At 41.0% G+C, this 17,736-nt stretch overlaps 1 protein-coding gene across 1 annotated transcript in view; it reads right to left on the minus strand.

Moving 5' to 3' along the window:
* The window catches only part of Ryr3 (ryanodine receptor 3), a 364,780-nt gene that overhangs the window by 121,263 nt on the left and 225,781 nt on the right, over positions 1 to 17,736 (minus strand). The window contains exons 43-46 of the mRNA XM_026390365.2: positions 15,336 to 15,471; positions 3,329 to 3,509; positions 2,110 to 2,218; positions 209 to 329 (exon numbers count right to left, since the gene is read on the minus strand). Of these exons, the coding sequence (XP_026246150.2) occupies positions 209 to 329; positions 2,110 to 2,218; positions 3,329 to 3,509; positions 15,336 to 15,471 (547 nt within the window). The remainder of the gene's footprint in view (positions 1 to 208; positions 330 to 2,109; positions 2,219 to 3,328; positions 3,510 to 15,335; positions 15,472 to 17,736) is intronic.

Consider the following 17,736-nt stretch of genomic DNA (forward strand, 5'->3'; position numbering starts at 1 on the left):
GTCTAACCCTGTGGGACAGATTCGGTTGCCTTGATGCAGAGAGGAGCCAGCTGAAGTCTAGAGGAGAAAACTCCTCATCACCAGAAAAAGAGCAAGGCATGTTCCCTGGGCAGCCTGTACTGCAAGTTGGCCATGGAAGACACTGTACTGGGGATGGAGTCCTGCTGCTGCTGGAAGACTGGCAGGTTTAGCCTGCCTACATCCCTACCTTTGTTCAGGGAGGGCAGTTTCAGGGGGATGCTGATGATCCCAACTAGGTCCTCTGTGAGGACCAGGGAGCGCAGAATGGACCGGATCCGGATGGCTTCCCCTTTTCCTGTCTGGATGAGCTGTAAGGTAGGTTTGGAAAAAGAGATTAGATAGATGAAGTTCCTACACCTCCACTCCACCCCACCTCCACACTTTCAGCAATAACATGGGTCTATTTAAGAGAACAGGTACACTTCTATGTTCCTCTAATTGCTATAGACACTCTTGGCCACAGGAAAAGAGAAGCCTGCTCCTGATTTTCAAGAAGAGGGGCTACTGAATAACTGATGAAGGAGGCCACTGGAGTCCTTTGCTGTGGCTGAAATGGTCATGTAGTTAAAGTGACAATCAAATCTCAGCAGTAAATGTACAGCATGCAGGTGGCTTCTTAATGTGAGAGCACCACAGGGGCCTCTCATGGGCATGACAGATGTGGTATCAATGTGATCACAATGCCAGACCCCAGCATTCTAGTAAATGTAGAAATGGCTCATGAATCTCAATTTCCTAAAGCCTGATTAATGCTGGGGTGGGAGGTGGGCAAGAAGGGTATAGAGAATGTCAGAGAACTTGAGTGCCTTGGTGGAGTTATCCCAGAGTGGATAAAGACATAAAGACACCAATGGGCCAGGCAGCATGCACCCAGTGGGCATGCATGTCCTCCTGCTGTGTTGTCTCTGGAGAGGGACAGTGAGCCCTCTGCCAGGAAGTGAACTGTGAGGAGCTCAGGTTCAGATCTGCACCACATGCACTGATGGCTTGCTAGGTTCTGAAGCTCCATGGTCCCAGGGAAGGGACCTCCCTTTCCTGTGGATAGAGGCAAGGCTGTTAGTAATGACGGCATCTTTCCTCCTCCTGACAGAGCAGGGGCCACTGAGGGGGTGTGAAAAGATGTGTGCACACATGTAAGGTGCTGGGACAGAGGCAAGCAGGTAGGAACTCTTTCCCAACTGGCTGTGGTGGCTTAGCTTTCCCAGGCTGCCTTCCTGAGAATAAACCGACTTGCTTCTGAAAGGGAAGAGAGATGATCAGGAAAACTAGAGTTTAAACACACGGGGACACTCTCCTTCCAAGACTGCAGAACACCCTGCTGCTTCCCTGGCTCCCTCCAAGCTTTCTTTGTTGAAAGGCATAAAAAATGGAAAGACAGGTCTATGTGGGTAAACCTGATTTATCATCCCAGGAACTGGAATTCCAAGAATTCCATTCAGCCTTCTTTACCAAGATTTGGATTTTATTTTCATATGAAAAGCAATAATTTCCTCCCTCACTGATGATGTGAATCTTTATACTCAGCAGGGGTGCAAATAGAAAAGGACATAGCTTTTAGATCAAAACTGGAAGTCCAAGAAAATATTTTATAAACTGAACCACCTTTGTGTGTGTATGTGCAAAGATCTATCTTGGATAAATAATCAGACAGGCACTCTGGGAAGAGACTGCTTTCTTCGGATCAAATGCCATAGCCATCAAGAAAAGAGAATTTTATACACTGAGGGTCCTTTTGATACTTTCGAGGCCATTCATGATAACCATGATCAGGAATCAAGTTGGTCACATTTTAACCAAACTGAGGCATATGAGGAACATAATTTTGGAAGGCTTTTGAAGTAAAGTCTGTAGTAGATGTGGCCAACTAGTGCCACAGGGAAACCACACCCTTGGATATCTGCCCAGGAGTCCTTCCAATAGAAAGCTGCACAATCGGGTATTTGAGATAGAAACAACTTTGATGCTCCTCAGAGGAACAAAGGCATGATAGCAAATGCCAAACACAGAGGAGGGAACCGAGTTCAGGAAACCTCCAGTGTTCTCTACTGAGGCTTCTCAGAGTTGCTTTCTAGGGACTCCGTCACTTACATGCATTTCAGGAGCACAGCGGCCCAGCAGATCTATAAGAGCCGAATAAAATGACATAATTGCATTGCCCATATGCACGATCTCTTCTTCCTCCTCCTCCTCGTCCGGGCTGTAGAGAGAATCGACATGGGGAGGTGTGAGGTTACCTGGCGGGTGCTGCCATGTATTACACTGAGCTGCTTGATATGGCAACATGCACTCTGCTCAACTTTCCCTTGGAACCTCTCATATCTTTACAAGTGGATATTGTTTGCCCATGGCATCCCTAGGAGCCCACGAACTTTCAGGCACAAGTTCAGATGCTGCCCACCATTCATTCCCTCTTCCTCCTTGCATATATGCAAAGTCCCATTGGCCAGGGAGTCAGGAGGGCTAAGTCCATGTCCTGCTGTGCTAACAAGCAACATGACTTTGGGCCTCAGTTTCCCCTTATGTTACATGAGGAAGTGGGATAGGCACATATTTTGGGTTCTTTCTAGTCTACCAGGTCACCTACCAGAACTGATGACAAAGAAAAAAGCCAACTACCTGGAGAAAGTTAGCTCTGCTGGGTTATACCCATTCTGTAGATTCTGGGGTCTAATCTAGAGGCTGTGACAAAGAAAGGGAAGTGATCATAAGACTTGACAGGGGACAGTGACAAGGTGATCAGATAATCTGCCCACTGTACCCTTCACCTTTCAATGCCAAGGTTGTTAATTGTATGACTTTTCATAATCTGTGGTGCCTCCCACTAAGGAATCAAATAGAAACACTTTTCTGAGTAGTCCTCATCCTTCCAGAAGAGGGAGAAGAAGGCAATGCTTTTAAAAGTGACAGGTGAGACGTTGCAGGTCAAAGTATTGAAGGAAGTGCGCTGGATTAGACAATGATCATCACCTTGGTCCAGGCCTTTCAGCCTCCACACAGCTTCCTCTAGTGGTGAGGCTGGAGGGAGGGGCAGTGGAGGCCAGAAGGGGCTGCTGCCTTGGGGATGTGCCCGTTGAGGCCAGTGGAGTCGGTATAGAAGGTAAAGACACTCCACTAGGCTTGCTGGAAGAGTCAAGACGATTATGCACTTGACAAAGGGATTTTAAATCTTTTAACAATGACTGTAAAGAAAAAAATCTATGCATTTTCTACAGGGGCAAGTTTTTGATACTGTTTTAATCAGCTGGGTGTTCACAGTGTTTGGGAGCTCACCCACCATATCCTGAAGAAGGCAACTGCTTTCACTTACACGTCTCTCTTGTATCCCTGAGAGGGGAGGTCAAGAGCCGGATTCTCAGAGATCTTGATGGCGCCCTGCATGGCTGCCAACAGGCCGTTTCCTCCTTCACCCCGCAGGGCTGGGCCAAAGCACTCTGGGCGTCTGATGAGCAGCTTAACCACCACGCTGGCGTTCTCTTCCACACTCTCACCTAAGGAAGAGAGGCACCGTTTCCTTCTCACTGGAAAGGGTACCCCAGAAGTTATTCCCAGTCGAGGAGCTGGCTGAGCAGTACATGTCATTCAGCTTGTTTCCGAGTCTTAAGTCTATGAGGAAATACTGCCAAGGTCAATATCTATTTGAAGATCAGAAAGATCTGTTTATGATAGCATAGAATTTTCCTCTTTGGCTCAGGATTTTGAACCACTGAGATCATTTCACTATATTTAGATCTCAGAAGGCTAGTAATATATTACTGAGTCTACTAACGGTTCAATCATGAGTGGCTCAGAAAAAACAGCTTTACATCTTTATTAACTCCACGAGGAGATATCAATTTGCTTCCTTCCTTGAAAGGAGATAAGGTGACAACTCAAGCTGGTATGGCTCAATTAAACTCTAGGGAGGTGACATGTTAGCTTATGACATTATTACTGTCATAGAGTCTAATGTGTACCCTAGAACAGCCAGGTTTGTATGGATGGGCTTGAGGGCATTTCTGAAATTATCTATCCAGATAAAGAATCTACTGGGGGGAAGTTTTCTTGGTTATTCCTATAAATGTCTGACATAAGGTAAAAGGTTGGAGAACTGTGTTCTGTTGCCATTTCTATTTGGATAAATCATAGAAAACAGACAGGGTCTCATTTCCTGAACAGGTGATTAAGCAGTGGAACTGGAATACTCAGGGAGGGATAGTCATGGTTTGCCAGACCTAATACTTGCATTTAGAGAGTTTTACAGTTAAAACAACATAAAACATACCTTCCGTCTCAGGAGAAATTCTAACTTTTGTGTGAGAATTTAATCCCTGAGCCAAGAGTCAAAGGCAAAACCTTTCTGGGATTGCATATTAGATACACCTGAAGAAAAGTTTTTTTCTAAATCATAGTGTTTATTATCAGATTGATATTGATATGAATTGATATATATTTGTTCTATACAAACATATAAAAATTTATGTTTATTCACACACACTTACACACACACACACCCAAATAGTGTTTGCATTGTCATAGGCTATTGTGTTATATATTCTTGTGTAAAACAATACCTCAAACCTTATCAGGTTAAAGCTAAGTATTTGTTGTCTCAGTTTCCCTAGGTCAGGAATTTGGGAGTGACTAAGCTGGGTGGTCCTGGTCTGGGCCCTTGAGGCTGCCGTCACAGGGTTGGCCAGGGTTACAGTCTTCTGTGGGCGGGTTTGGGACTGGAGTATCAGCTTCCAAGCTCATACACAGGTCTGTTGGCAGGAGGCCTCAGTTGCTTGCTGGATGTTGGGTGCAGGCCTCAATTCCTTACCATATTGGGCTCTTCCTAGGGCTTCTGGAATGTCATCATTGACATGGAAGCTGGCTTCCCACAGAGTAAATGATCCAAGAAGAGTAAGGCATATGTGGTAGTGCTTTTAGCAACTTGGTAATCTATCACTATTTTGCTACATTCTATTCATTAGAAGTGATTCACTAAGTCCAGCTCACATTAAAGGCAGAAGAATTAGGCTTCATTTTTTGGAGGGAGAATCAAATAATTTACCTATTTTAAAATCATTATATCAATTTAAATTATGATTAAAGGAAATATTTATGAATCAAATTAGAAATGTTGTGATTAGAACATCAGAATGGAAAGCCCAAAACACCTGGCTCCTCATTCTAGCATTTTAGCTAGAATGCACACTGCATGATCTCATTGGCCCTGTTAAGATACTCCTACCCTCTCTCTAGTTTCAGAGAGTTCGTTAGTCTAATCCATAAGAAGACAATAGTTCCATCATGTCCAGAAGCATGGAGGGTCTGAGCTTGCTGTCCAAGTGCTTGAAATTACTTTGGGCCCATCCCTTACATATGAGCACACCTAATGTGTCACCAGCCCTGCAGCACCCACCTGAAACCACAGCTGCAATCCTGTCCCAGAGCCTGTCTTGTTGACATCCTCTTTTACCACCTAACCTTCTGCACTGCAGGCAAAATTCAAGATTGCAATCATATACCAAGAGAAGTTTCATTAACCTAAAGTTAAACAGCTCACCAGTTTACTTTTTATAGTTCAATATTTCAGGAAGACTCTAAAAGTTTTGTAAAGAAGTTTGCCTTCAGATATCATCTAATGCACAACATCAAAAAAAATTAGTTTTTATTAAACTGGAATCCATGTGAGAAAAATTAGGAGATGTTAACAGGGTAAAATAATCACAATAATGTTATGGTAGAAAGAATAAACATATTCTTGCAAGAGAAAAGCCAAGGAAATGTTGAACGATACTGTGCAGTTTGTGAAGATGCTACGTTATACCCTTGTTATTGTGCAGTTTGTAAAATGCTTTTATGACCTTGCTTTGCTGTTGATTGAACCCAGCATTTTTACCTGATATGGTTTATTGATAGGAGGGACACTTCCATAGAAGGACCAGGAGAATCAACATATTTAAAAATATATACTCTTAAGTCATAGATGCAAGTAATGGTTCACCACTTTCAAATGTTTCTGGCTCCCAATACTTACAAGGTAGCATACCCATCCATCCTCCTGGTTGTCATTTTTCATTAAAAAAATAATGAAGCTAAAACTGAATTTTTTGGAGTGAAAAATGGAGGCAAAAACAACCCTTTTAATCAAGCTTATTCAAGTGCTGTGATTCTTTTAGTCACCTGGTGGAAATGCTGGTGGGCCAGACAGTTTTTGCCAGTATGATGGACTTAACTCTCCCCCAGGGATCAGCACTGTAGAGTGTGATGGAGATATGGAACCACATTGTGCAACAGAAGCTGAAAAATCGGACAAGGGGTTCTATGTTGAGTTTGCTATGGAAATTCACTTGCCCAATTAGCCTTATTTTAACTGTGTTTCATGTCTTCAGAGCTAAGCTAATTAGGCTGGCTCCTATAACCAACCAGGAAGCTATCCCTTGATTATGTGGATTTGGACATCTGTGGGGGATGCAGAGCGTACCCTGCAAGAGAAAGAAACTGAAGTCCAACTATTGTTGCTAATTAGAGAGGGAAACAAGGAAAAAATTTTCCAAAAGCTTTACAAGGTAGGAAGGACAGCATGTTCCAAGAGAAAGAACATTCTCCTCCTAATTACCTGTAGCTCAGCAAGCTTTATGCTAACCAAATCAACTCTGGAAAAGCTGAATATTGACCTTGAGGGCATTTTTCAAGGGAGAGAGAGATTTGAGGTAAACTAGTTTTGCCCAAGGGCTTACGAAAATGTTTTTGCTTGAGCTCCAAAATAAATACTGAACTTAATAACAGCATGAATGTTCACAGTCTTTCTTCAAAGGTTCTCAATGCTGTGTTCATATTACCATCTTTTCCCCTGACATTCCCGAGCAGGTGGATGGAAATGGAAATGATTTTCCCATTTTACATTGTTAAAACAGTCATACTCACCACAGGGACAAAGAATAGAAATGCAATGATTTTATCTTCAGCTCATCATCATTTCTTACTCTGCCTTCTAACTACAGTTTCTGTTTCAAAGTTCCATTTCCTGGAATGTTCTCCTTCCTATTCCCTTGGCTTAAACTCTGCACCTAGGTAAATTCATTTTGTCCCTCAGGAACAGCTTGAGCATGGGATCCCCATGGTCTCAAATACCCTGGACTCATTCTTTGTATCTTTTTTTCTCTCTAGACTGTGTATTTCATAAGAACAGGCTCGTACATCTGAATCATTTAGCCCTGTGTACTTAAGGTTCTTGCTAACATCTGGCATAAAATAGACATTTGAAATATATTTTTTAAATAAATGAAAAGACTTTATTGAGACTCAAGACAGAAGCTTAGCATGATTGGGAGGAAAACCGAGGGTGACAAGCCATCACTGCATTACCAGACAATTGTCAGCCTCTGCTTCTGAGTGCCTGGTTGTCCATTTCCTCAGATTGGAGTTAGTCCCAAGCAAAGGAAGCGATTCCCCAATCAAGTCCTAGTGTAGTAGAAGAAAACACTACCACAGGGGGGTGGGGTGGGCAGCATGAACGAGTCTAGAGTTACTCTCATTCACTGGGAGATTCATAGGGCAGGATGGTGGTCAGACCAAAAACCTGTTTTCTGGAAAAAGGCAAACTTTGATATGGTGCCAGGAGACTTGTATGAACCATCATTACAAGCTTAGAGCCTTCCAGTCTGAGAAGAGAGGTCCATAAACTGTTGAGTCCATAAACTACTATTATAGCATAGAGAGCAAACCAGAACTGTTTGCCCATTTACACATTCATTCAACCATCTGTTGAGCGCACTACACTCTAGTCACTGGTCTAGGAACGGGGGACAAGTAATGAACAAGACATGAAGCCTGGATCTCAGAATGAGATAAACAGAACAGAATCATCTGATCAGACCTCAGAACTGTTTTAGTGCCTCTCCACTCTCTTGCAGATATATAAGAAATAAGTGCTTATTATTTCACACCAGTGAGATTATGAAATTTTTCTTATGTAACAGACAGACTGGAATAGGGGTGAGAGTAGAAGCAGGGAATTCAGTTCCTATGCAAGTGTGGTGGTTCAGGTGGAAGATAACAACAGCCTGGAGCAGGATATGGTGATGGGAGATGGAGAAAAGCAGACTGACCTCAGAAATCTTTTCGATAACCAATCAAGAGAATTTGCTGATGAAGTGGATAGGAGCAGGATATGGTGATGGGAGATGGAGAAAAGCAGACTGACCTCAGAAATCTTTTCGATAACCAATCAAGAGAATTTGCTGATGAAGTGGATAGGAGGATAAGACACATGCTGAATAAGGAATGCTACCTGACAACTGGCTGGAGTAGCTATAAAGTTGTCAGTCCTAGTTAAGGAAATGAGGACTCTTGGGGGAAGAACAGGTTTGGAGTGATAGTTACAGATTTATCACTAACGTGTACAACATGTGAGATGCCCATGAATGGAAACATCAAGCAGGCAACAGGATACACAAGTCTGGGGCTCAGTGAAGAGGACAAAGCTGGGAATGCACATTTGGGGATCCTAGGCATATGTGTAGAACTCAAAGCCACAGGACTAAATGAAATACGGGTGGACTGGTACAGGAGGAGCCTAGGAATTCTGAGGATGGGAATTTAATCACAGACCCTGGCTAAAATTTTGCCCACTGACTAAACTTTGAGTCACATGGCATTTTAAAAACATGTGTAATAAAACTTGAATGAGATGAAAACCTGGAGTCAGAATTGATGTGTGCTTGCTCTGATAGACTAGAGCTCACCTGATAAATATGTGTATTTTCTCTGAGTTGATGAAGATCAACTTGTGATGAGCATCAGGCTCACAATAATACCATTTTGTGTGAATAATGTTGATAAAGCAGGTTTCCTTTTTTTTTCCATTTCAGCTTCAGCTTAAATACTTAATTCTTTTTTTTAGGTATCAGGTTTCATGCTATTGTTATCAGTGAAATGATCGATAAAGTCCACATATACATGGATTCTGGACATTTGGGTCTACTGTCAAGACACTTGGTTAGTAGCACCACTGAGCCCCCCAGAAACTTTGGAGAACTACTGAGCATACACTCAGTGTGAAAGAAACAGACATCCTTTCATCCAGACCAGATTTTCTGATTTAGGTGCTCTGGACACTGGTCCATAAGGTCCCATTAGGTTCTTCATTTGAGGAATTTATTTTCTATTATGTATATTATTTTTACTATCTATTTAATTCTATTTTTTTTGGTGGTGGTACTGGGGATTAAACTCAGGGATGCTCTATCATTGAGCTACACCTCCAGCCATTTTTATCTTTTAATTTGGGAGAGGGTCTTGCTAAGTTGTCCAGGCTGACCTTGAACTTGTGATCCTTCCTCAACCTTCCAAGCCACTTGATGATATCAATAATATCGTATTCTACCTTCTCTTGCCACATTGGTCTACGTGTACAACACGTGAGATGCCCATGAATGGAAACATCAAGCAGGAAACAGGATACACAACATCACAGTGTCGTACTCATAGTGCCTCCTGAGGACAACACTGTGATGATGCTCACATACAGCTTGAACACTTTAAAATTCTTTACTTTGGCTAATTTTTCCAGAATTTGCTGAATCTTTCTGACTGTATTGTAAATTTGAGGAAAAAAAATGTTTTTCACATTTCAGTCCTATCCAACATCAGTCTTTAGTATCAACCACAATATCTATTTCTGACCCTAAAAACACAAATATGTGGGCAGAAATGAAACAGATGATCTCATCTATACTTTACATGACTTCAAAGTTAGGATGGCACTTTGAACTCTTGACCCTAATGGATGTCTGTCTCCTATCTCAAGCACCCATCACTATAATCTCCCTATACTCTGTTAAAATATATCCCCATTTAAGATGTTATTCAACACCCACTTTCTTCCCTATGCATTCCTATACCAACTTTACCAGATTCGAATAAACCGCATTTTCTTGGCATGCCAACAGTCACGTGTCACTACATAGATAGGTGTGGTTGGGAGTTTTTAGTATATGCCAGGCTTGCTTCTGATAATTCTTCTTGTATCTGCTTGGTTTCCTGCTTCAGGGCAGCACTTCTAGGGCCTGAGCATCACTTCTCATAGTCTCTCATGTAACTCTTTGCATGTCACTGACAGATGCCCAAGTTATGGCCACTGGTTACAAATCTGCCTGGGTATGCAGATTCAAAGCTGCAAAACAGTATGTTCCTCACATGTGAATTTATGGTCTAGGGGAGATATTACTAAAACATGCCAAGGTCTCTAAGAAAGCACAGAATAACTTCCCCTTTGTGCAGACTAGGAGGAAACCTGTCCCTTGTGAGAAGCTACATTAGAAAAGGAATCGTCACAGACACATCTGTGTGTAGCCTGGCTACACAGTTTGCCATTGCCAGGTAACTAGGAGCTTCTTGGTTTCATTACTCCCAGAGTTAAATGCAGCCCAAGGCTTCTCAGTGGGTTCATAAAATATATATATGGAAATAATGACTTGCTTTAGGAAGTTTTTTTTAAAGGTAAATCTTGTTTGAAAAGATTTTTCCAAAAACATTGAGATACTTGTAAAATAATGTTAGAAGGAAACTGCATATTTATTATTTTGATATAGTAAAAGCTTTTGATTGGTTCTTAGAAATGTTTTTGCTAAAAAAATTGGCACTTAAAAATAATTAAATAATGCCAAAAATTTTGACAGGTTCTAAGTAGAGAATGCTACTTCTCTTTATTTATCAGGGAGACAGTGCTGGGAAGGTCTCTGGTGTCAAACTGTTTTGGCTCAAATCCTGACTTTGTGTCCTCCTCCCTATATGACTCTGGACAAAGCATTTAACCCCTCTGAGTTTCAGGGGCTCCATCTATAAAAAGATAAAGACAATTTTACTTACCTGCTATGGTCTGAAATGTTTGTGCCCCCCCCCCTCCCATTCATATGTTGAACTGCTAATCCCCAAGGTGATGGTATTTAGAGGTGGGAGGAAGTTAGGTCATGAGAATGAAGCCCTCGTGAATGGCATTATGAAAGAAGCCCAGAGAGCTGTCTTGCCCTTTCTATCATGGAAAGGTGCGGATAGACAGTGCCACATATGAACCAGGAACCTCATCAGACATCTACTATACCAGTGCTTTTGATCTTGGGCTTTCCAATCTCTAAAGGCTGTGAAAAATAAGTTTCTGTTGTTTATAAGATGTCTCATCAATGGTGTTTTGTTATAGCAGCCCAAAGAGACTAACATACTATGCCACTGGATTGTTGTATGATTTAAGAAAGTTAATACATGTAAAAGTGCTTTGAACTGTGCCCAACACATGGTCAATGTTCAGTGTGTTAGCTGTTTTCTTCCTTCCCACAAACTATAACCACCCCTATAGTCATTCATTACCACCCATCACCCATTATCACATCTACCATTGCTTTCCATCACCTACCTTGATCACTCCCATGACCTGCTATGACCACCACCCAACCATAATATCCAACCATCACTACCATTACCATTCATCACTCATTATAAGAAAACCCACTATCACTCACCATCAACCACCACAAACATTATTTTGTCTTCTACTGTGATCCCCCATACCAACTTTATCTTTCAATGATGAGCAGAGGATCTGTTCTGCTGAGCAGAGGCCATAAAAGTAGCCAGAATATCCTTTTCAATGATCTCTTAGGTATAAAAACTTGGAGATCCCCCCAAATCTATTTACTTGTAAAGGTTATGGACAACAATAATTAACATAATTTCAGGATTACTATGTTTCTGTCACTGTGTTAATCTTAGTTTTCTATGAATTATTTCATTTAAGTTTCACAATGACTTTGTAAGGTAGATGCTATTACTGTTTTATGTTAAAAAAAAAAAAGAACCGAGGCTAGGAAAAGTTTACTAACTTGCTTAAATTCACACAGCTAGTGAGTGATAGAGCCAATTTTGATCCTCTGTTCTCCTGTCCAAACTCTACTGTGTTACTGTGATTGAGTCACTCTTCTTCCTCCTGTAGGTATTAAAAATATATACGTTTTTATACTCTGCATATCTATCTTTTTCATGCTCGCCTCTGTGACAATAAACTCTCAACCATTTTAACTATAAATGGTCTACAAATCTATTCAGTATCCATCTGTTGACTGATTGATTTCTATCCTAACAACCAAATTAGGGAAGCCTCTATTTGAGTATTGTCGCTGTAAAATCAATATGATCTGACAGAAACTGAGTTTACTGTGCTTCATTCCAAACCACATTCTCCTTATTTATTTTCTTCCTACCCTCAAATCTCTAAGCTAGAATGTGAATTCTGCTACTTTTCTCTCAACACACTAAGCTTGGCATCTCATCATTATCACCATCCAGCCCTACGAATCTTGTCTATACTTTCTTTTGGATATCATCTCCTGGAGTCTATTCCTACCCTCACTGTTATAATTTGTTACAACCTGAGCACAGAAGCTATCAGTGGTACCCATAAGTCTCTCTTTTGTTAAAAAGGTTTCCCAGTTCTCCACATAGCAGATCAAAACTAAACTTTTTCAGCTTTGCATTTATGTCCTGCCTGCAATTATAGCCATCTAGCTACCTTTTAAGTCCCGACTTTGACCACTGCCATCCACATAGCCACCCTCTGGACTGACAAACCACTGTTTCCTGAGAACAGTATGCTTTAGCCTTCAGGCCACTGAACGTGCTGCTGTCTGATTAGATAAACTCTCCGTATCTCTGTATCTGGAAACTTGAACTTTCAAAATCATCTCTAACTTCAGCTCCTCCATGAAGACTTGTCCAATCTTTTCAACAGGATATGAGTTTCCCTTCTTGAAGCTTTTCAGTTCTCCCTGACTTACTTCACTTTTTTAAAACAGTGATCTCTGTCAATGTATACTTCCCTCAAAATACTATAAATTCTTTGAAAGCAGAACCTGAATTCCTTTGCCAAAACCAAATATGGTCTTTATATTTTAGAGGTACACTAAACTTTAAATTAAAATGCATATATCTGCCCACTGATGGGCCAATTGTAATTGCATTCTAAAACTGTACTATAGAGACTATGTTAAAAAGATATAAAACAACCTGAAAGTAAAGGGGGCAGATAAAACATTTGGTGTAGAGTTGAGTTCCATATGGTTGTACCCAACTAGCGAAAGCAAGTGCTGAAATTTGGGCAATACAGATGGAGTATAGCCAGTGGTTTCATTTACCTTCAAACTCATATCCACATTTTCACTAAATAAAACTCTTGACATGACTGTGAAGGTGGCCTAGATAAATAGGTTCATCTTGTTCTAGTTTGTCTGCCCTACAGTCTATTTACATAATTTAGTGAGATGTATGAATTCTTAATATTCATTTCACACATTCAAAAATGTGTCTCTATACTGTTATAACTGTGTCAATTCTGAAATGATTATTTGGATAGGAAGTGGAACAGATTATTAGAGAATATTCTAGAACTGCCCTGAAGAGAACAAAGCAATTTAGCAAAGATGTGATCAATATGGGAAGCTGCAGTGAAGAACATGTAGAGAGAAGCAGGAGGCAGTTGATAAGGAACCTGGCTGAGAGTCCAGGGGAACAAAACAAAGCATCTTAAAGGTTGTAATCCAGTCGGGACAGGGGAAGCCCCAGGAAAATGGAAATCATTCAAATTAAGAAGCAGTATGGTGTTTTAAAGTCCTTTAAATAGCACACTGCAGGTACATAGGCACATTAATGTTTACAGCAGCACAATTCACAATAGCTAAACTGTGGAACCAACCTAGATGCCCTTCAGTAGATAGATGGATAAAAAAATGTGGCATATATACACAATGGAATTTTACTCAGCAACAAAGGAGAATAAAATCATGGCATTTGCAGGTAAATGGATGGAGTTGGGGAATATAATGCTAAATGAAGTTAGCCAATCCCAAAAAAGTAAATGCCGAATGTTTCCCTTGATATAAGGAATCTGATTTAGAGTGGGGTAGGGACCGGGAGCATGGGAGGATTGGATGAACTCTAGATAGGGCAGAGGGGTGGGAGTGGGAGGGAGGGGGCATGGGTTTAGAAATGATGGTGGAATGTGATGAACATCATTATTCAAAGTACATGTGTGAAGACATGAATTGTGAATATACTTTGTACATAACCAGAGGTATGAAAAATTGTGCTCTATATGTGTAATATGAATTGTAATGCATTCTATCATATAAAAAATTAACAAAAAAGAAGCAGTATGGTGGTAGAGAGGTATACACAAGAGAGTAAGCATGTGGGATGGGAGTGGAGGGAGACAAGAAAAGCACATGTGGATACAATAATCACATCACACCAATATATTTTGAGATAAATTCTTAGAACAATTGGCATGATTTTCTACTAGCTGCAATCCCCCTTTGAGAGCACTTAACCAGGCCAGAAGGATTCATTAGCCTGGAACCCAAAACAGAGAAGGGACAAGGACTATAACAAATGCAAATATGAGTGAATTATTACTATAACAACATCCTGATAGATGAGGTACCTTTTCAAGAAACTAGTCTGCTCATTTTATATAATATTTAGCAAATTATTCTGCTTAAACTAAAGAATCTTGGTAGTGCTGGAATTCACTGCAAATAGAAAGTGATTTCTACTGAGAAGAATACTATTTAGGGGGGTGAAAAATTTTGTTTTACCTTTTACAGTTATTTAGTTATTTTTAATTTTTTTCATTGGCCTGTCCACCCACCCTTCCATCCATCTGTCTGTCCACACATCCAATATTCTAGGGATCTGGAGAATCATGTGTATTTAGCTCTCTGAAACAGTTGAGACGGTTTATTAATAAAAGCCCCTCATTTGCTGATAGTATAAGAAGTAGGCAGAGGTGACAAGTCCAAGCCCATGCACAGTTTCTTGCTGGACCTGGATTATAGCTCAGGACTCTGTCTCTGGATTTACTCTTGATCCTTGTCTGGCTTGATTCTCCCAGACAATCTTGGAAACATGACCCTTCAAAGATCATCTCTAGGGTTGGGATTGTGGCTCAGTGACAGAGTGCTTGCCTCACACATGTGAGGGTTCGATACTCAGCATCACATAAAAATAAACAAACAAAATAAAAATATACATGTATAAAAAAAGAGATCCTCTCCACCATCAGCTCCTCCATAAAGATGTGTCTTTATCTTTTCAACAGGATATGAGCTTCTCCCTTGAAGCTTTTCAGTTCTGACTTACTCCACTTTTTAAAAACATCGATCTCTGTCCATGTTGCCAAGCCCCTATACAACCTCTCATATTTATCAACAGGAAGCAATGAAAACGACCCCTTTTTTCCTTATACATATGTGTGATTTTGCCAGTCTGGGTATAAAAGGGACAGAAAATATGGGACTCACTGTTCACGAAGACGGCAAACCTCAGGAAGGACAGATAGCGCTCCCCTTCAATGGGGTTCCAGCCAACGTCAGGGTATCCTTTGGCCACAAGCATGGGGCAGCTCTGTAGGCCACAGCCTGCCAGGTAGGTCACCACCTGCCAAGAACAGTACAAAAGTAAACGTCCATGAACACCTGTTATGCTACTATATTAAAAAAAAGAAAAAGGTAACAGCAAAGACTTAGTGTTGGTGAGGAAATAGAGAGCCCTTGGGCACCATTGGTGGGAATGTAAAGTGGTGGAGCTACTATGGAAAACAGTATGGTGATTCCTCAAAAAATTGAAAATAGAATTATCATGTGATCCAGTAATTCCACATTAGGGTATATACCCCAAAGAATTAAAAGCAGGGTCTCAGAGCCCTGTATTCAAAACAGCATATTTGCTGTAGCCAAAATGTAGAAGCAACCTGAGTGATTATTGAGGGATGAATGGATAAGCAAAATGTGATATATACATGCATTGCAGTATTATTCAGCCTTAAGATGGAAGGAAATGCTGACACACACTACAACAGAGGTTAAACTTGAGGACATATGCTAAGTGAAATAAGCCAGTCATACAAAAGACAAATACTACACGAGTCTGCTTATATGAGGTAGTTAGAGTAGTCAGAACCATAAAGACAGAAAGTAGAATGGTCATTGCCAGGAGCTATGGGAAGAAGGAACAGGGAGTTAGTGCTAAATGGGTAGTTTCAATTTTATAACGTAGAAAAAATTACGGACATGGATAGTAGCTATGGTTGCATATAAAAGAGTTTAATGCCACTGAACTGGTCACTTAAAAATAGTTAAGATAGTAAAATTTGTATTATATGTATTTTCACTACAATAAAAAAAATTGGGAAAAACTCCATGCATATATATTTAAGGCAAAAAAAAAAAAAAAAGTGCCCGAGTTTTTATGAGATAGCTATGAGGCCTGTACTTCTGGGAACTAAAAGGTCTTTCATTCCCTAGAAGCTAGGGAACACCCAAGACTTTTAAAGTAAATAATTCAGTAGGTTTGTAACAAGAACCTTTAATCCACTTGTTGCCAAATAATCAATAAGATTGATTATAATTGTTATGTCAGTTCCTAGGTTTTTTTTTTTTTGTTGTTGTTGTTCATGCAATGGGGAATTGGCATTTAAAAATAAGCCTAAATAGTGTGCATATTGAAAGATAAGAGAAGAGCCCTTTGTAGAACCTAGTCTGGCCACATTCATTTGGCTGTGGTATTGCAAGGCCACTGAATAATGGGCGGGCCCTATGTAGTCAGGGGTCCTGACCAAAGCTCTGTATCAATAGCAGCTATCCAGAGTCAAATGCCAAGAGTCAAATGCCAAGAGAAAAGAGGCCCAGTAACACCGAGGCAGTCGCGTCACACTGGTTGGAGTGGGGGTGGAGCAGGGTCGCCGCCCGGGTCCGGAGGGGGCTCAGCGACCCGTTGGAGAGGTAGTCAGGTACCCCCATTGGGAGTGAGGACTGTGCAGAACTGCGACCCACCGGCCTAGAGGTCTGCCAGCGCGGTAGACTCGTCACACCAATTGGAGTGGGGACCCAGCAGAGCCGCCACCCACATCCAGATCAGGACCAACGACCCCAGGGCGTGGTAGTTACGTTACCACAATTAGAGTGGGGGCAGAGCAAAGCCACCACCCGTGCCCGCAGCGGGGGCAGACCTGCGACCGATCAGCGGGGTAGACAGACCACCATAATTAGAGGAGGAGCACAGCCAATACCCGCCCTGCAAGGGAGACTTTCCAACTATACAAGAGCAACATAAATAAATAGGGGGTAAATTTCAAAAACACAACAGTTGCACCAAGCAGAAAGAAACGCGAGCAGTATGAAAAGACAAGGAAAGAAAGGACCACAAGCAATGCAGGTCAACTCAACTTTAGAAGAGGTAATAGCTGCAACAGATGGAATGTCAGATAAAGAGATCAGGATTTATATGCTTCGGATGATCTGGAGTCTCAAGGAAGACATGAGACAGCAAAATCAGACAATGAAAGATCACATTGACAAACAAATCCAGGAAGTAAAAGATCAATTTCACAGGGAGATAGAGGTAATAAAAAAACAAACAAATAGAAATTCTAGAAATGCAGGAAACAATAAACCAACTTAAAAACTCAATTGAGAATACTACCAGCAGAGTAGATCACTTAGAGAGAACATCAGACAATGAAGACAAAGTATTTCAACTGGAAAAGAACATAGACAGCTCAGCAAGTCTGCTAAGAAACCATGAGCAGAACATCCAAGAATTATGGGATAATATCAAAAGACCAAATTTAAGAGTCATTGGGATACAGGAAGGCACAGAGCTCCAAACCAAAGGAATAAAAAGTCTATTCAGTGAAATAATACG

This window comes from Urocitellus parryii, chromosome 6 (genome assembly GCF_045843805.1).
Source record: "Urocitellus parryii isolate mUroPar1 chromosome 6, mUroPar1.hap1, whole genome shotgun sequence".
Classification (NCBI taxonomy): Eukaryota; Metazoa; Chordata; class Mammalia; order Rodentia; family Sciuridae; genus Urocitellus; species Urocitellus parryii.